We start from the raw sequence: 18,883 nt of genomic DNA on the forward strand, positions 1-18,883 counted from the left end.
CCTGTATGACTTCGGTTCTTTCTTCTTAGTGATTTGTTTTGTTTTGGCAATAGACAAACAGATTAAAAAAATCTTCTTTTCTGTCTAGAATTTTTATTTTGGGGTGAAATATTCCTTTAAGTAATATTGAGCATGCTGTTATTTCATCTGAGATTAGGGTTAATTAAAATTATTAGTATTATTAGAATGGTTGCCCCATAAAGAATGGAATCATTTGTCCTCTGAATTGGACCATTTGTCCCAGTTACTCTGTATTCTTCCAGAAAGCAAAAGGTGGGGGTCATATTCAAGAACAGAGTCCTCAATTACAATATAATAGGAGTCCTGTGGTGAACCCCCAAGAGCTACTAACACAAACACACTAGTGCCAGTGACAGTGTGTGTCTTAGGGAATACAGGGGTGTTTTTTTAAGTTGCAGGGGGCCAATAAGGCAGTGAGTTGGTGTAATGCTGTGAAGAAAGAGAGACAGCAAGAGAAAGAAAGCTTTGGCAGTCCTAATAGTTCACATATAGCTTAAAGTACACAGGGCACCTCTAAGGTCATTTTACTGATAGTGCGTTCTGAGAGCCAGAGGCCTTGGTATTCTTTGAGAACTGCAGACTGGCAAAAATGTTGACGCAACTAAAAGGTGAGAAATGAGAACACTGCTGCTTGATCCTTCTTGTTCACCTCTAATAGTACACAAAGACAACGTTTGAGAAAACTCCTCTCTTGAGCATTTCTGAATGAAGACGTAAGCTGGATACACCTTTGGAGCAAGACTCATTATTATTGCCGCATTATTGTTGATTTTCTTTTTCTCCCCCACACTTGGCTTGCTCTTTGGCCCAGGCCTTATAGTAGGGTCATTTAAGAACACATTGCAGTTTTAGTGTGTTCTGGCACTGGCATCTCTGCCAGCTTTGCTAGCTGACGGCTCATTCTGAGGAAATCCCCAACACAAACTGCCCTGACATATACACAAGTGCACACAGACGAACAAAACGAAGGTGCAACGTCTTTACAGGGTTAAGCAGGCCCACATAATTTTCAAACATTTCTAGTTTTAAATCTTGATCTCAGTGGATGCAGTCATTTGAAATGATTCACAGAGCAGTTGTAATACGTGGAAGAATATAATATACCTCATATACCACTGAGGTTTATGATTGACAGCATTGTAGCCAATTCATTTTATCTTGCATACTATTGAGTGTGTGTGTGTGTGTGTGTGTGTGTGTGTGTGTGTGTGTGTGTGTGCACGCATGTGGATTATCATGCAGGCAGAACTTGGTGGTTACAAAAAATAATGTTTTAAATCTGTCATTTTTATTTTCATTTTATTTTATATGTGTGTATGACCCTGGACCACAAAACCAGTCACAAGTCGCAATGTACAGTATATTTGTGGCAATAGCCAACACATTGTATGGGTCAAAATGATCTATTTTTCTTTTATGCCAAAAATCATCAGGATATTAAAGTAAAAGATCATGTTCCATAAAGATATTTTCTACATGTCCTATCGTAAATGTATAAAAAAAATATTTTTGTGAGTGGATGCAGCAAAATTCCGAATATGAATGGACAACTTTAAAGGCGATTTTCTCAACGTTGAGATTTGTTTGCACCCTCACCTCAGATTCCAGATTTTCTCGGCCAAATATTGTCCTTTCCTAACAAACCATACATCAATAGAAAGCTTATTTATTCAGCTTTCAGGTGATGTATAAATCTCACTTTCAAAAAAATTACCCATGTGACTGGTTTTGTGGTCCAGGGTCACACACACACACACACACACCCACACACACACACACACATATATATATATATATATATATATATATATATATATATATATTAATCATTTTATTAAGCAAGGTCAAATTTGTAACAGTAGGCTACATAAAAAAAAAAAAATAAAAAAAAAATACCGGTTTCCACAAACAAACAAAAATTAATCAGCCATGAAGTAATGGCTGCTGAAAATTTAGCTTTGCCATCACAAGAACATTTAGAAAGTAACAATTTAAAATATTTTACATATAAAACAGTTTGTATTTGTGTTGTTGTAAATTGTAATTATTTCACACTATTACTGTTTTACTGTATTTTGATCAAATAAATACATGCAGTTCAGAAACAGTACAGATATATATTTTTGGAAAACAACTCAATACTGATAAAGAAAGTGATCTTTAGCAGTCTAAAGTTTCAAATAAAGCCTGGGTTCCCCATGGAGCCAACCCCAGAATTCCCAGAAGCCAATATTCTGGTGATTTCTGCAGCATGTCAGATGCGGTTACAGACACAGTCACAAATGTGTACAGCCATTCATCACGTTGTGACACGCACACTTGCACATTCACAAAGCAACAATCCTTCAGTCCACTGTCACACTGAAGGATGAATCGTAACCCCCTCCATAACTTCCTTCATGGTCAGAACTGCTCTACAATATCCTGTTTTTTTTTTTTTTATACCACAGGATAGAGAGCGCAATGCAGAGAAAATGAATGAAGGAGGGTGACCCTGGGAAAAATCTGTCTTTGCCTCAGAAACGCTCAAATGAAAGAGAAAATATTGAAAGGGGAAAATGAGATATTCATCTTAATGAATAATAATTTTTTTTTTTAAAAGGTTGAAACTGTCTTAACCTCAAGCATTTCTGAAAACCATCATGGTCTGTTCACGACCTTTGGAGATGTGAAATTATTGCCAGAAATATTTGAAACATTTAATCACAAACACAATAGCCTGTCACTTGTTTTAATGTCAGTACAGGCGCTTGCCCCTCTGATGAAGGCTGTTTGAGGAGAACTGGATGCGTTTCAATGATTCAAAGTGATAACTTTCTTATAAAGCATGCTTGCTCTGTCCAAGCTCACCACACCTCATTTCAGAAGAGACAATAATTTGGCGAGTTGTGTGATGTGATGATGATGATGATGATGATGGCATGGGCGTATAAAAACAGTCAATGTAATACTGCTTATAAAGCATTACTCATGAGGCTGAGGTTGTGAACCTGATGCAACAGTTTCTTGAACCTGCACCTCATCACCTGGGCAACAAAACTAAGACACCACGAGATAAAGCCAGCTAATTCGGCCAATAGCAATAAAGATGGATGGCGGTGCCTCTCTGTCGCCATGAGGCTGTAAAGCAGGTGGGCTTCATGCTGACGCGCCTGCCAAGAGCCAACATGTTCTAGCCCAACCCAAAACCTTAGCACCATAAAGCCAAGCTGGAACGCAACCTTTGATCGCCAACACTCTGCGGAGAGAGGTACGCTCAGACACCGAGAGTCATTCTGGCAAACACTCAGCAACACCTAGGAGGATACAGGTTACACAAAGGAACTATATAAAGTCATAAACATCAAAGCCTTCATATACAATTTCTATATATGGCCTACGTCTTGGCATTATAAAGTCAGGACGTTTTAAAAATTAACAAACCACCTTTGAAAACAAAACAAGTCATGTTGAATGGGACTTTTTGTGTGGGAATGAAGCACAAAAAAGAATACAAACCCTCAAATATTCTGAGATAATCAAGTCAAACAATGTGTATATCCAACCTGATCTCATGAGGAAATGTATTTTATGAGGTTGTGAATTCGTATGATGCGATTCATACGAAAACCTAATTATTAAGTAGTTTGTTAAAATAGTCATTTTAGTTAATTGCTATAAGATTGTGTTGGTAGATCAGATTAAAGTTCACAGACACACACTGAAACCATGGATATCACCCCACGGCCCCTCGTTATTATACTTCTGCTGAACACAAAATAAATTTTAAAGAATATATGGGTAAACAAACAGTTGATGGGCCTCATTGACTTCCATAGTATTTTGTTCTCCATAACTGTCTGGTTACCCATATTCTTCAAAACATCTTGTTTTGTGTTCAGCAGAAAAAATACATTCATACAGGTTTGAAACAACATGAGGGTGAGTAAATGATGACAGATTTTTCATTTTTGGGTGAACTGTCCCTTTAAGAAGAATTATACAATTTCTACAAACACATGCAGACACAAAGCAAATGTTTGGCAATTTTATATGCAATAAAACAATGGTATAATTCCAATATATATCAACAAAATACAGCAAATAAATTTAGGTTAACATATTCTGACAAAACAAAACACAAAATTTCGAACAATTAAAATAAACGTGTGCCTTTTCAAAAATGTTGCTGGAAAGTGAGGGTCATTGCACTTCGGATCATCGGAGGAATACAATACAGCATTAAACAGAGTCTGGAATCAGCAAAAACAACAAGGAAACTTTAAAAGCCTCATCCAGGCAAAGTATGCGATCTAAAGTCATAGCGACCATAAAGACGGCGCATTCCCTGAAGGATAAGGGGAATTATGGGAGAGACTTGTGTGCCTCCACCATTCTTATCTCAACATAAATAATGTATCTTAAAAGTTAATCATTAACATCTAAGCCATGAAACATGTTCAGAAGCCATAAAAAGCATGTTTTTTGTCCTCCCGATCATTGCTTAAGGAACTTGAGAACTGCTGCTGAGTCGCTGCTTGTCGTCCGCCGTACTTTGGTGGAATTGCATGAATCGGCCGTGACATCACAGTCTCAGACAGATATGCCACGATAAATCGACGAGGCAAAGTAGCTCAGATTACAGTCGATCCCTTGCATTCCTAAGCTCCGTCTGTCTACATTTAGGTAAATGTTCTATTAGGTAGATCTTGTTAAAAGTCTTTTCTCCCAGAATGCACTGGGAAGGTTTAAAGAAAGGTAGTAGGTCTCAGATCACGCTTGGGACAGCGCGCACCAGGAATTCTGTTGGGCGATTGACGTCGGGGTGTATGTGTAGTCCTCATATTTGATGTCCACGTGTGCTGACCTGGCACTGTCCAACTGTGTTGATGACTTAAGCAGAACAAAGACAAACACTGTTAGTTGACAAATGCCAAATCGAGCTTTGCAGTAAATCGGTTATCTACAGCAAACGATGACAGAATTTTGATCTCGTTTAAACTTGCATGACTTACTTTCTTCTGTGGAACAAAAAATAATGTCAATAATTTTGTTGCATTTAAGTCAATAACTGTTGTTTCGTATGGACAAAACAGCTTAACCATTTTTCAAAATATCTTATTTTGTGTTCCACATAAGAAAGTAAGTCATACAGGTTTGGAACGACATGAGGGCTAGTAAATGATGACAGAAATTTCAGTTGACGTGAATTATCCTTTTAAATCAGTGTTCCAAAGGGGGGTTTTCTTGAAATATATTTTTTTTTTCTTAGTGTGAAGAACATTTTAATAGTCTGAAGAATCTATTTCCCACTATAAAGAACCTATTGTGCAATGGAAAGGTTCTATGGAACCATTGATGCCAATAAAGAATGTTTCTTTTTAAGAGTGAACTTAAACTCTGGAATCAATCATTTAGCCAACCCATATTTAATAACTGGCTTTCATTGACGGTGACATCTACAAAGAAAAAACACAATCCTATCAATCACGTGAGTACATACCTGTGTGATTGAGACAACAGTTTGGCCCGCATACGGAGAAGCTGCGATATTGGGTTCGCTCTTTATTGTAGAGGCGTTCTCTGACACAGGCAATGAAGTGGGAGACGTAGCGCCAGACACTGTTGACCCTGAAGACAAATAGAACAAATTGTGAATGACAGACACAATAAAAGATCAGCAAACTCGACATGCTGGTTATTGCAAATGACAATTAATGGTGTCAAACATCCGTTTGTGTTTGTGCTGGTGCCACATACGCACCACATGTCCATTGATAACAGAAAAAAAGTGCTGTTACTGCTCTCTCTCTCTCTCTCTTTCACTCCCTTTCCCCTCCCTTTACTCTCTCGCTCACCCCATATTTCTCTCCACACATTCTCTGACTCACTCACTCCCACACTTCCATCCAAATCACTCATGTCCGCTTTTGTCTAAAAATCCTTTTCAAAAATGTCTCTTTTAAAATGCTTTTCTCAACTCTTACCTGAGGATGCTTTGGTTTTGGGCATCTTTGGTTTGCGTTTCCTTGTCTGAATGCTTTCTTTTTTCATTGCTAATGGCCTCGGTACCTAAAACAAGAGTAAAGAACAAAAAAAAAATCTAATTTAACGACTGATTATTCATTTACCATTCAAGAGTTGCAAAGAGTTAAAAATGAGCTGGTGGTTCAGGCACTCTTTAAAAATAAAGGTTCATAACTGGCATCAATGGTTCCATGAAGAACCTTTAACACCTCTTCTTTGCGCAAACGGTTCTTTACAGTGGAAAAAGGTTCAATTTTGTTCCTCACTCTAATAAAAAAAATGGTTCTTTTAAGACCTGATCACTGAAAGGTTTTTTGGGAAACCAAAGATGGTTCTTCAAAGGCATCACTGCAAAAAAAATTATGTTTCAAGAGTGTATGAAGACTATTATAATGGTGATTGAACTCAGGTGGGAATATGGGTCTTGTTGTTTAAAAAATGTAACTAGATAAATTGTAACTAATTTATTTATATATAAAATATATTGTGGGAGTCATTTTATTTACCGTGAGAATTACAAGTTTACAGAACAAAGATTATTTAAGCGACTCCCCTTCCTCTCGTCATTTGCATTCTCTTCCGATAAAACACACCTATGACCTCTGCATCACGTGGACTTCAGGTTTGCACACACACAAGCAAACGTGCACACGCACCCTCCCAAATGGAGATGTGGTTAGAAACAGCGGTCTGAATCCCACACTCACCCCGTGAAGCTTCATGTACAGTCCGCAGGCGTTGCAGACGGGCTCTCCCTCTGCATTTCTCCTCCACAGTGTGGTTGTACTGGTGTGGCAGTTAGTGCAACACAGACCTGCTCGTCGCGACGTGCTTTGCTGCAGAGACAAATAGTTGAGAAGGCGGTTAATTTGGCGGACATTGAAAGAATCTTACAGAGTTGAAGAGCGAATTTTGAGAGAGGGAATGAGAGAATGTTCTTGCTTATGTTCCTTTAGTGGTATATGTTGTAAATAATACAAATATCTTGCTGTTAAAAATATAATGCAGTAGCTAAGTTTAGTGTAAACATGCAATGTAAAAAAAAATATGATCAATAAGTTATGACAACATGTTTTTGCATTGCTTTAACTCTTTATAAGTTAAGCAATTTTAAGCAAATTGTATAAGATATACAAGATTCAACAATTTTTTAAGTCAGTTTAATGTAATTTAAGTTGAAATGACTTTAACATCCAAGTTGATTGTACTTAAAAATTTAAGGCAGCAACTTTTTTTTTTACAGTGCAAGCAAATGCGGTAAAAAACAAAAACAAAAAAACAAAGTAGGGGAAATGGACGAGAACTCTGTGACCAGGTCTTCCAAGCATCACTTTATGAATTCAAATGAGGATTTTACTGGCATACATTAATATTCTTCTAGAGTAAGAATGAAACTTAAAGCTCCATAAAGTTTGGTGTTGTTTTGAGTTTTGCGCTGCTTGGGCTAAAAACAGTCCGACCCAAGGACAAGGTCATGAAAGCAAAAATGAAAACAGAGAGGTAGAGACGAGTGAGAGAATCGTGTGTGAGAGAGTATAAAAAGAGAATGAGTGAGAAAGAGAGAGAGAGAGAGAGAGAGAGAGAGAGAGAGAGAGAGAGAGAGAGAGAGAGAGAGAGAGAGAGAGAGAGAGAGAGAGAGAGAGAGAGAGAGAGAGAGAGAGAGAGAGAGAGAGAGAGATTCCTGGGAAAAAGGACAGCAGTGAAGGCTTGCTCAATTGGCCTTCCCAGTCCTGACCCTGAAATCAACCCACTACCTCTCCTATATATAAGCAAAAATAATTTCATTTTGTGAGACTATTTTGTAAAAGTATCAACTACAGAAAACCTGCAAAAAATGTTTAGATATTGTCTAAAAACATCGGGATATTTTGTACTAGCATATTCACGATAAAAAAAAAAATCTGGTTACACTTTTTTAATTACATATTTAGGTACGGAGTAATATTAATTAACAGAATGTACTTACTATAGGGTCAGGGTAGGATTAGGGTTTGGTTAAGGGTTAGTTGCATGTAATTATGCATAATTTACTGTTATTTCTATGGTAATTACTAACATAACAAGGACACTGTAAAATAAAGTGTTACCAAAAATCTAAATCGACTGCTTTAATTCAAGTAAAAACCATTATTTAATATGACTGAATCAATCTGATTATTTTAGGCCAAAACAAAGAAAGTCATTTTTAAGGGTCCATAGGTCAGGTAGAAAAAACTGTTTAAGGTAACATCTGTAGGTGTTCATTTAAAGTGTTGGTTTGAAAAAGGCCTTTAAAAACAATTAAATAACAACAATTAAGAAGTGTGCATGTACCAGGCGTTTCTGTGGTTTGATTAGAGGTCGGTTGATGCCGTTCATCTTGTGGTAGAGTCCGCAGGCGTTGCACAGGTAATGTCCGGTCCCGTCTCTCCTCCACAGCGGCGTCGAGATGGAGCCACAGTTCACACACTCGCGCCCTTCACACGGCAGGTCGTCCAGCATGTCTGAAAGGACATATACAGTTCGTTTTCAATTCATTTCCCAGGGGTTTCTTCTAGGTTCAAAGTGATTTATGAGAGGACAATGTTCGTTAAAATCATAAAATAAAGCGCGAGACGAAATAGGCTAATCGTTCAAGTTTAAATGAAGGGAACGGTCAGTGTAATGAGGTGCTTTCAATGTTGTCATTTCTGTAATGTCGCCATGTCTCATTTCTCTAAGGCAAATACAATAACCTTAAATGAATAAAAACGCGAAAGTCTTAATGTTTCAGGTGAGTGTCAAAAAGTGTAATTTAAGCTGGGATCAGAAATCAGTTTCAATTTTGAAGCGATGACTTATTCAAACAATAACCTCATAGCATAATTGCCTAAGTCATATTTCAATGTCTTTGGAAAACAAGAAAAAACACAAAATGACTTAGGCAATTATGCTATGAGGCTAAGGATATGTTGAAGCCTTTCAAAAAGTATCAGGGCTCACTGTAACTGTATTTTACTATGGATTATTGACGCATAACCTCAACAATAGGCTACTTAGAATATTCAAATACTAGTTATTATTTTCACATTCAAAATGTTTATGTTTGCTAACAGAGCAAGGAAAATAACGAAATGAAATAATAAAGTAAAATAGTTCTAAATTAAAAATAAAATGATTGGAATTTTAATGATGTGTCAAGAAAAGGACTACATAATAATAGTAGTTTTTATTGGTAAAGCCCTGGAAGAACTCAGCACTTTGGATGGATGCAAATAGGCCTGGTGTTTAGCCTACATCAGCGGTATGGAATGTGACAAAACTCTAGACGGAATGAAGAATGGATTAATACGAGCATATCCAGGGTCACTGGAGTGTCTATTAGGGCCGCTGACGAGGCACTAGGGCCTCAAGCGAACGGAATGTCAATGGAGCTCTTATCAGTGTTAAAGATCCAGGGGTCACCAATCAATCAAAGATCTGACACGTGACGCCCTCCAACAATTTATTTCAAATAAGAGGTGGGCATTAATAATCTCTGTAATAATATTCTGTGTATTTGTTGTTGTTGTTGTTGTTTCAATTTAATATCATATATTAATATAATAAAATATAACTTAGCTATACGTTGTTTATCTCTGATGGATTGTTGTAATATAGATTTAGGCTACATGTTTATTAAATATTTGTGTAACGAAACATCAGAATACGCAAAAGCTCAATATCAAACGCCCGACCCCTTATGTACGCCCGAATAAATCGTCCACAGTTGAAGAACGAAATGTGACATTTTATGGACTATCAAAGAAAATGTGTCCGCCTAAAGCACTGATCTTCAAAGGGAACGGCCGTTAATGTGTATCTGACTGTAATGGTCTGTTTAGAAAAGTTTGATCAAGGTGACAGTATAGCTTGGATAGTTCTCACAATTATGAGGTGCGCACGGGACCCTTTCATCAATCCACATGTGGACAGACAATAGCAGGGAATTAAATTATCATTTAAATTAAAGTGATTGCATTGCCCATTAAAGGATGTGTATTAGTGGAATAAGATATTGTTTTGTTTTGATTAGCGTTTGCAATGTGCCTGTGTAGCCGAACCCAAACTAACTATGCCTTCTAACAACGAAGGGTCTAACATAAACACCAAGACAGCAATAAATAACCCTCAACACCGCCGCAATAAATTGTGAGATCACAGCATCAAACGAAACCCCCTCCATTCCAACCATTTTTGCCTGCTGACTTGAACGATGGATTTTAAGCTATTGCCAAACTTACGACCCAAATGTAATATAGTAGATTTCACTTTAACATGCACTTGTGCAAAAGGCTAGTGGAACAGAATCAAAGGCGACAATAAATATTAAATAAAGCGTTAAATAAAGTGGCGCAGACAAAATTATCGTGAAGGTGTTGTTATTTTAGTGTACATACATGTCCCATCAAGGAGAAAACGAAATTGTTGAGGCAAATCATTTTACCTAAACTGGACCTCCTTCCCGGTAGACTTCCCTGGCGTCCCTGAAGACCGATCATGCCGCCATCGAAGGGCCCTGGCGTCCATGAGGTGGCCATCTCCGGGCTCATGTAGGCCGCGTAAGGGCTGGAGTAGGAACCCCCGACGGAGCGCACAAGAGCACTTCCATACTGATCTGCCCGGCCGCTGTTACTCAACATAAGCGAATTCTGGTACGCGGCGTCCCTGCCGGTGCTGCTGCTCACCGGAGGGCTGTGCGAATAAGAGAAACCGGGCGGAGGATGAGGGCTGCCCGGGTTAAAAGAGGAATTCTCCGTGCCAGTCTGTGGCCAGGCGTGGTGACTGCCGAGGCCATGGGCCTGGTGTGTGGACTCACAGGTCTGTAGGTAGGGCAAGGTCTGGAGCATGGCAGGTACACGGGTGGTGGGCACGTACACAGGTGAGCTCGCGGACGGGTGGATGTAGTTCCCGGAATCGTGTGCGTAGGGGGACGGGTTGGAGGATAAAGCCAGGGTCGAATACATATTGTATCCAATGACTAGGCTATCCTTTCAGATTTTGAAATCTTGAAATTCGCCCAGATTGTAGTAAAAGCCTCGATAACGTCCAAAATCTCCAATGCAACGGTTTCTTGAGCAGCTGCCTCAGGGAATAAGAAAAAAATCACTCCTGGTGACAAAACAAAAATAAACCAAATTATTTTCAAAGTATTAGATTATGCAAAAATAATAAAGGCTATAGCCTATAACAAAAAAAAATCTAATGATAATACTTTTGAATTTATAATTAGGCCTATACTGACCGAAAGCGAGAAATTCTTACATTTTCCACAGACACACACACACAAAACATAGGCTAAAAATAAAAGTTGTTTATTGGTATTGATGGATCCATTAAGAACTTTTAACATCCAAAGTTTCTTTATATTATTGTTATTATTTATATTATTATGTTCTAAAATGGTTCATTGAAAAGTTGCGAAAACACCTTTTTGGAACGTTTATTTTTAAGAGTGTATATTGAACGATATGCTTTAATGCAAACGTTTATAGACAATCAATATAGCCTATATATATATATATATATGCAATTGGAAACAGTCAAGATGGACAACCCGTATAATTGTCATGATTTTTCGATTATCTGTATCTTATTTGTATTTAATAGACTAAAATGACATTAATTACTTTCCATATCTTATAGGGATATAAATAATTATCAGCAGCAGTCTCAGATATCTTGGGAAAACACTATACCGAACCCATTAAATCATCTGCGGGGATCGAATCAAGCTGCACTGTAATCTCTCCGACATCTATATTTTATCATTGAAAACGCAGATTACATAAAAACGTTGATAGCTGTAAGCAAAGGGCTTAAACAATTTCATCCAAGAGCTCTCGTTGTATTATCTCACCAGATAAGGACGTCTAGCGATAAAGTCAGGAACCCTCTTTTCCAAGTGACTTGATTGAATATCGCTGTTGAAGTTCCCACTCTCTTCTTTCCGTCTTGATTTTAGCCCAGAATTCAAACTCCAACGAGTATGCGATTCACGAAAAAAAAGTGTAGTTGTCCTCTGCGTTTCGGCTTGTCACTGTGCCTTGTCTGTATCTGGAGGTATAGCTGCTGCTGCAGATAATGCCTAATATAACTGTTCTCTGATTTGCTCTCTACTTTACTGCGAGTTATTTGTAAGAGCAGAACCACGTGACGCACTCCAAAGGTAGGACCCATGGAGGAGGAGAAGAATGAGAGGGATAGACGGAGGAGGGGTGTTCTACCTGAAGATCTATATTTGCTGAGTCCACTGTATTTTAAACGATTGTTTTTAGTCGATGAAAGTTAACTTTTAAGAGACATTAAAAGCAGTTGGGAAATTGCTTTGACAGAGGCACACAATCAAACAAGAACGATGTATAGGCTACGCAATAGAAAAGTCACATATAGAGTGCTGTAAAACAGTAGGCTATTTTACTTATTTAAAATAAATTTCAAAAGTTTGAAATAAAGGTATTTGGTAGCCTACTGTGTTAATAGGCGCTACTGTAATGGCTTGGGATTTTGTTTTGACTTTATTGTAAAATAAAAATGTTGCAGTAAAATAACCTTGCTGTCTGTGCGAGAACGTAAAGCTCGATTTTATGACCCGATAAATCTGGATGTGTTCTCTATAAAAGCTGTAGAGAGATAAGAGATACGAGCGACAGCTTAGTATGATGATACAACAATAATCACACTCATTATACTCAGTTGGAAATATTGTTATCTTAGCGGTATTGTTTGAGTTATCATCACACCTCCCTTTTTCGGATAAAAATAGCTATTAATGTTTTAAAGATGTAAACAACAATAATTACACGAGCTAATGTAAAGACAATAAATTCTAAATTCTTGAAAAAAAATAATAGGGGGTGAATTCGTGACGCACGCTTTAGATTATTTTTAAGGGGAATGATTACTCTTCTGCACAATGAAAATGGCTCAAAAATATCGAATAGATTCAAGTAATCAACTGTTGAAAAATTCTCATACATTTCAGAAAGGTGGTCGCCAATCAGTCTCCTCGACAGGCCGCTGATAATGAGATTAATAGTGATGTTGCGACCTGTGATCTCATTGCTCGCGCCACAAGCGCGTGGAGAGGGGGACAGTTGAGCACACACACACACACACACACACACACACCCTGAGCCAGCGACTGTTTGATCACCGGGGAACTTGCAAGGCTACACGGGTTAAATAAATCCTCCTTTACCTCTCAGGCATTTCATTTAATCAATGCCGCCTTTGCCTAAGAGTAGGCTACATCGGTGGATTTTCAATTGAAGCCGTTTCGTTTTGTCAATAAATGTGCTCAGAGTTTGGCTCATCATCACAAACTTGAAATAAAAAACAACAATTTTTTTTTTATTATGGAGTTAGGTTACAGTAGCCTATTTTGTTCTTAAAATGACTGAGTTTGCTTTTTTGTGTGGAATCTAGCTATTTATCCTCGGACTGCCACACGCAGTCGCCTTGACAGACAACCAAAGCACCTAATGATGCAGAGAAGAACTGTAAATTCTGTTCTGCGTGAACGGCCACGCGCAATGCCAAGTGTTTTAGTGTGTGTGTGTGTGTGTGTGTGTGCGCGCGTCTGTGTTATTGAAATCTCTAGTGTTGTCATATGTCATGCAGGCTATGTGAAATATTTATGTGGCTAAAGATGAGCATGTCTTGTTACAGAACGGGTTGCTTCTTCTGATATATTGCATGTAGCCCGTGTATGCCATTTAATATGAGGCCTATGGGAATATAAATTGAAAGACGCGAGAAAACAGCAAATAAAGTGCCATTAACTTGTAATTACACGCAACGAACAATGACTCTTACAATAAATAAAATAAAATACGTTGTATTTTATATTCTGGAATTCATTCAAAAACATAAATAGTCCAGTTAAAAATGTTTATCAAAAATGTTTAAGACGCGGATGATTAAAAATAGATAAATCTGTAGGCCATTAGCTAAACAAAATAAACAATTGTCTCAGTATACAAACGTGTTTGTAAGTAATAATTCGATCGATTATTCTGAGATAAAGTAAGATTGTCTGACAGAGCAGAGGTGATACTGAATGACGTCAGACACTGCAGGACTGTGACGAGAGGATGAGGATGGAAACTTGAGTTATGATTCCACCCACCACAGACCAATTACTTTTATTAATTGATGACGAATGACTGCTATCCTAATTGATTTAGCATTTCATACATTCAGTTAGAGGTCCTTCTTCAACTCAATCTATGTTAAAAGGAAAATAAACATGTCAAGATCCGACCATGCCTTGATCAGCCTTTCAGTTCAAAGTATGTTGGTAGCCTATAAATAATAAATAAAAATCGTTAGTTTCTGAATCAAAAGAATTACATTATGACCTGTTTGCAACATCGAATAGGCTGACTTTTATGAGGTAAAGATCTAACAATCTAACAACTAATTACACTTTTGATCCCGACACTTTTCTTTTCTGTCATAACATTTTATTATTAACATGCTACTATTTATTATTAACATAAGACATTATTATTATTATGGCAATGAGAGCAGCACAGGGAGATACGAAATGTAGGCTACATCAAAATACGAATTGAATAGTCAAAAAAATAATAATAAGGAAAACAATTGAACAATTAAAATTTAGACGGGAAAAATGTAAGTATAATTTCAAAGAGCAAAGACTAATCAAACGTGATTAGAATTTGTTCTGCATGGTAATCTACTCTAAAAAAAATCAAGTTATGCTTATACTTCAGCTCGTCAAAATAAGTTAAGCAACTTTCTTAAGTTATACTACAAGATTTAACTAATTTTTTAAAAGTTGAAATTACTTAAACATTCAAGTTGATTGTGTTGATTGTAAATTGAAGGGAACAACTTTTACAAATATCTTACTATCCGTGGTTAGCATATTTTCCACCAAAATAACATCATTTTTGTATTACAGTTTTTATTACATTATTACAAAGTTGAATTATTACAATATTGTGGTCACTATTATATCGTTTTAAAAGTTACCATGGTAATTTTGGTAAGGATTATTTACATAACCAGAGACTGACCGGGGGGAAGCGCGCCCTGGCGTGATGGACAGCTAATGAGGCTCGCGCGGAGAGGGCCTCACGAGGCACCTCATTCATAAGCGCGCGGTATCAGCCCTCGTGAGAGACAGGCATTAAACCAAGCCTTAACCCCCAGCGTTTAGTAGCCGCTGAAACACTCACGATGAACCTATTCCAAATCATGAAGGGATCAGCAGGCTTTTATTAATGCTCAATGCGTCTTAACGACTGCGCACAGGAGACACACAGTTGATGTGCTAGTCTTACCTTTATAATTAGACAAGCCTCAAGAGTGATTGTGACGATCAACACCATCAATCTTTCTATTATATCGGTTTAAGCCTACAGCATATAAGTCAAAGTTGTGAAGCAATTAGGGAAAGTGCCCACGTGCCCTGCAATATTTAAAAGAAACAATGTCTTCTTCTAAAGGAGATTATAATAGTTTCAAACTATTTAGTGCGTCTTTATCTGATTTTTAAGTTTCAACTTGATTTTTCACATCAATAACTGAATTTAAAGTGGTCGAATGACGCTAATCACTGCAGGCCCTCCTTTGATTTTATTTAACGACAGCAATCAAACGCACGTTTTCAGTTTTAGTGCCTCGAATTTTTGCAGTGTACTTTGACGCAGTCGTGCATTCCTTCAAGGTAAACGGAATTTAGTCTTCAAGTTTAGAAGCAATCTGCGATAACTCAAGAATGCTTAGAGGTATTTACTGTCTATATATGGTGCTTCTCGACTAATTTGACCAGCACTGGGACTTTACGTTGTGTTTGCACAGTAGCCTAATTTATTTCCCTATCTCACTGTAAAAAAATAATAAAATCGTAATTTTATGTAAATTAATTTATGACAGATTGTGAACTGAAGGTGGGCCCACAACCCCCCCCCCCCCCCAAAAAAAAACACACAAAAGTAGGTCTTTTGTCACGTGTCTGATTGCACTTTCCTACATATTGTTTTTAAATTCCAGCTAAACTATCATACACATCATATTTCACACAAACTATAGGCTACAATTCCTATGTATCAGTAACGTATGAATGATTTTTATATTTATTATGTAAATAACATAACTTTAAAATGAATTTGAACTTTTAAGATTATTTTGTATATTATTTCAGGCCTATATCTGTCCTTTATTTTCTTGACATTTGTGTTACGTACAATCAAATTTGTATGACGTGAACGAAGCGTTTTTGTTTTATTGTTTCAGCAATTCATATTTATTTATCAAACAATAAATAGATTAAATGAAATATTGTCCTTGATCAGGTCAGTTTTTAGGAACGGTTCAGATCACAGCTATAAGACCCTGCAGCCACTAATCAAAGTTTATGATACAGTGTGAGACTGTTTTGACTTTGTGTGTGTGATAATGTGGCTTTAGCACCGAGATTATGAGGTTCTGAAGTAATGTCATGACTTGTTTGAGATTGTAAGATCACAGTGATTTCAGTTTGACGCTTGTGTATCGAAATATAGTGTGATGTTTATTTTGCACATTGTGATTAGAACAAACAACCACGATGAAATTGAACGTTCTGATTTGGGAACTGTGATTGACTGATGGCGGGTGCATTGGCGCTGTTGGTGTGTGCTTTGGGGAATGTGGAGCTGGAGTCATGCTAATCTGTGTGAGCAGAGAGACTGGCTCCTGTCTGCCTGTCTGCCATGCCTCTATCTGTGTGTCTCAGTTCACACCCTCCCTCCCTATCTCTACTGCAGCGCTGGGGCACAGCATGGGATTCAACAGGGCCGGGGACTACCAGTGAGAACACACATACAAATACAAACCATCTCCTCCGCCATGAAGAACATCCAACACATACATTATCATGAGTTGTACATCCTCTGTACCAATAGGCAATCGCACATACACTAAACAAATACAACATGAGCTTCAGCTTCACATAAACTAACGTTTGTATGTTCCATCAAAACCAAGTGGATTGAAGAGTTGATTCTCATTAAAAAGCCCAATACACAAGCAGGCAGTGAATGTGAATATAATCATCACACACAGAGACTATAAGATTATTGGCTTCCCAATAATGTGTTGAAAATAACACCTCCCTTGGCTATTGGGAATCCAGGGGTGGTCCTGAAGTATTGCTGGGTTCAAAATCTTGTCTAAAATATTTTGCATTCTTTTCTAGTTAAATTAATTTTTTTATTTTTAATATATATTTTTTTATTTATATATTGTTCATTAATTAGAGAATGCTTTCTAGTTTGGTACAATCATTGCATTTTTAGAGAAATTACAACTTTTATTAAGCAAGATGCATTAAATTGATCAAAAGACATTGATCAAAACATTTATGATGTTTCAAATTATTTATATTTCAAATAAATGCTGCTCTTTTAAGCTTTCCATTCATCGGAAAAAAATCTACGTATTACAGTTTCCAAAAAAAAGCAACACAAAAAAACAGCACAACTGTTTTCAACATTGATAATAATAAGCGACGCATACTTGAGCAGCAAATCAACATATTATAATGAGTTCTGAAGGATCATGTGACACTGAACAGTGGAGTAATGATGCTGAAAATCACAGGAATAAATTACATTTTAAAAAATGTAGAATTTTTTTTTAATTGTAAAAATGTTTTTTAAATACTAGTTTTTACTGTATTTTTGATAAAATAAATGCAGTCTTGGTGAGCATAAGGAACTTCTCTCAGAAACGTTAAAAATCTCACTGACCCCAAACTTTTGAACTCTCTCTCTCTCTCTCTCTCTCTCTCTCTCTCTCTCTCTTTTGTTGTGTGCAAAATCTGATGATCATGTTATCCAGCATGACTTGATAATCATCCAATGGAAGCAAGAACACCATGATCAGCTTACAAACTGACTGCATATTAAATATTTATTTATTTTTTGTAAAAATCACGAGACTTTCTGTTTATTTCCAGGTTTAAATGATAAGAAGTCAGATTTTAATGTGGACTTGTGGAGGTGGTAAAGGAACCTTACCTGTCACCATCAGACATGTGGGTCAAAAAAGATGCAGATAACGTCAAATCTGTGCATTTCATTAAGAGGGAAAGTAAAGCCATGTCACAAACACCCCACCAATGGCGATTATAAATGCAATTGTAGCAAAGTGCAAGTTAAGAGACTTTCCAAGCCCACTCACTCGTTCCACTAAAAACTGGAAAACTGCTTGATAAAATCAGTACCCCGCCAATATGTTAACTACTGAATGCCGAACTTTCAATTAAGATCAAGGAAGCTCATGTGTTAATGGGTGGTTAATGCATTAGTGTATTGGCACAACATCAAGGCTGCTTCATTCAGTGGCTCAATAGGATTAAGTAATGCAGTATACGGTGTGTAGTCTGTGTATAGAGGAAGTTCCTCTCCCTTTCTAAACAATTAGAAATGTGTAACTGAATAGCACACTGAAGCCGCTCTTCTGGGTGTGAGGGAGGAAGGAGGGTTGTGATTGTGGGGTCAGCGTCAGGTGATTCGGTGTCAGACAGGTATGGCTGAGTCAGAGAGGTGGCACAGGAGTCACTGGGGCACAGGTCACATGAGCATATCCCAGCCAAAGAATGTCACTTTTAACTGTGTCTTTATGGTGTATTTGTAGTATTGAGTGGCGAGTACACACTCACAGTCTCAGACCAAACGCTTTGTGTGTGTGTGTATGCAAGGTAAAAGAGTCAAACATGACATTTATTCAGTCATACAAATTTAACATGGTTCCTTGTTTCACCTAGTCTTGCTTATTCATTTCTTTCTTCTTTTTCTCAATGCAATCAGCCAGAATCACGTGAAGGAGATAAGCCTGTGTA

General features: G+C 37.4%; 1 protein-coding gene across 1 annotated transcript; it reads right to left on the minus strand.

Moving 5' to 3' along the window:
* Nucleotides 1–4,034: 4,034 nt before the first annotated feature.
* On the minus strand, nt 4,035–12,141 carry gata5 (GATA binding protein 5). Its single transcript, XM_056242736.1, has 7 exons — nt 11,885–12,141; nt 10,472–11,136; nt 8,341–8,510; nt 6,735–6,863; nt 5,988–6,072; nt 5,504–5,631; nt 4,035–4,893 (listed from the first exon to the last, which is right to left on the minus strand). Exons 2-7 carry the CDS (start codon nt 10,989–10,991, stop codon nt 4,774–4,776), a joined length of 1,152 nt encoding a protein of 383 aa, XP_056098711.1. The 5' UTR covers nt 10,992–11,136; nt 11,885–12,141; the 3' UTR covers nt 4,035–4,773.
* Nucleotides 12,142–18,883: the final 6,742 nt, after the last annotated feature.

Source organism: Rhinichthys klamathensis, unplaced genomic scaffold (assembly GCF_029890125.1).
Source record: "Rhinichthys klamathensis goyatoka isolate OS25496 unplaced genomic scaffold, OSU_Roscu_1.1 h1tg000748l_1, whole genome shotgun sequence".
Classification (NCBI taxonomy): Eukaryota; Metazoa; Chordata; class Actinopteri; order Cypriniformes; family Leuciscidae; genus Rhinichthys; species Rhinichthys klamathensis.

Bases quoted from the DNA above. Each gene is read 5' to 3' on its own strand.
- gata5 (XM_056242736.1), bottom strand. From the start codon at position 10,991: ATGTATTCGACCCTGGCTTTATCCTCCAACCCGTCCCCCTACGCACAC. The intron at 6,073-6,734 runs GTGAGTGTGGGA...CTCTTGTTTTAG, and splicing joins TGTACATGAAGCTTCACGGG to GTACCGAGGCCATTAGCAAT. The intron at 4,894-5,503 runs GTATGTACTCAC...GTTCTGCTTAAG, and splicing joins CTGTTGTCTCAATCACACAG to TCATCAACACAGTTGGACAG.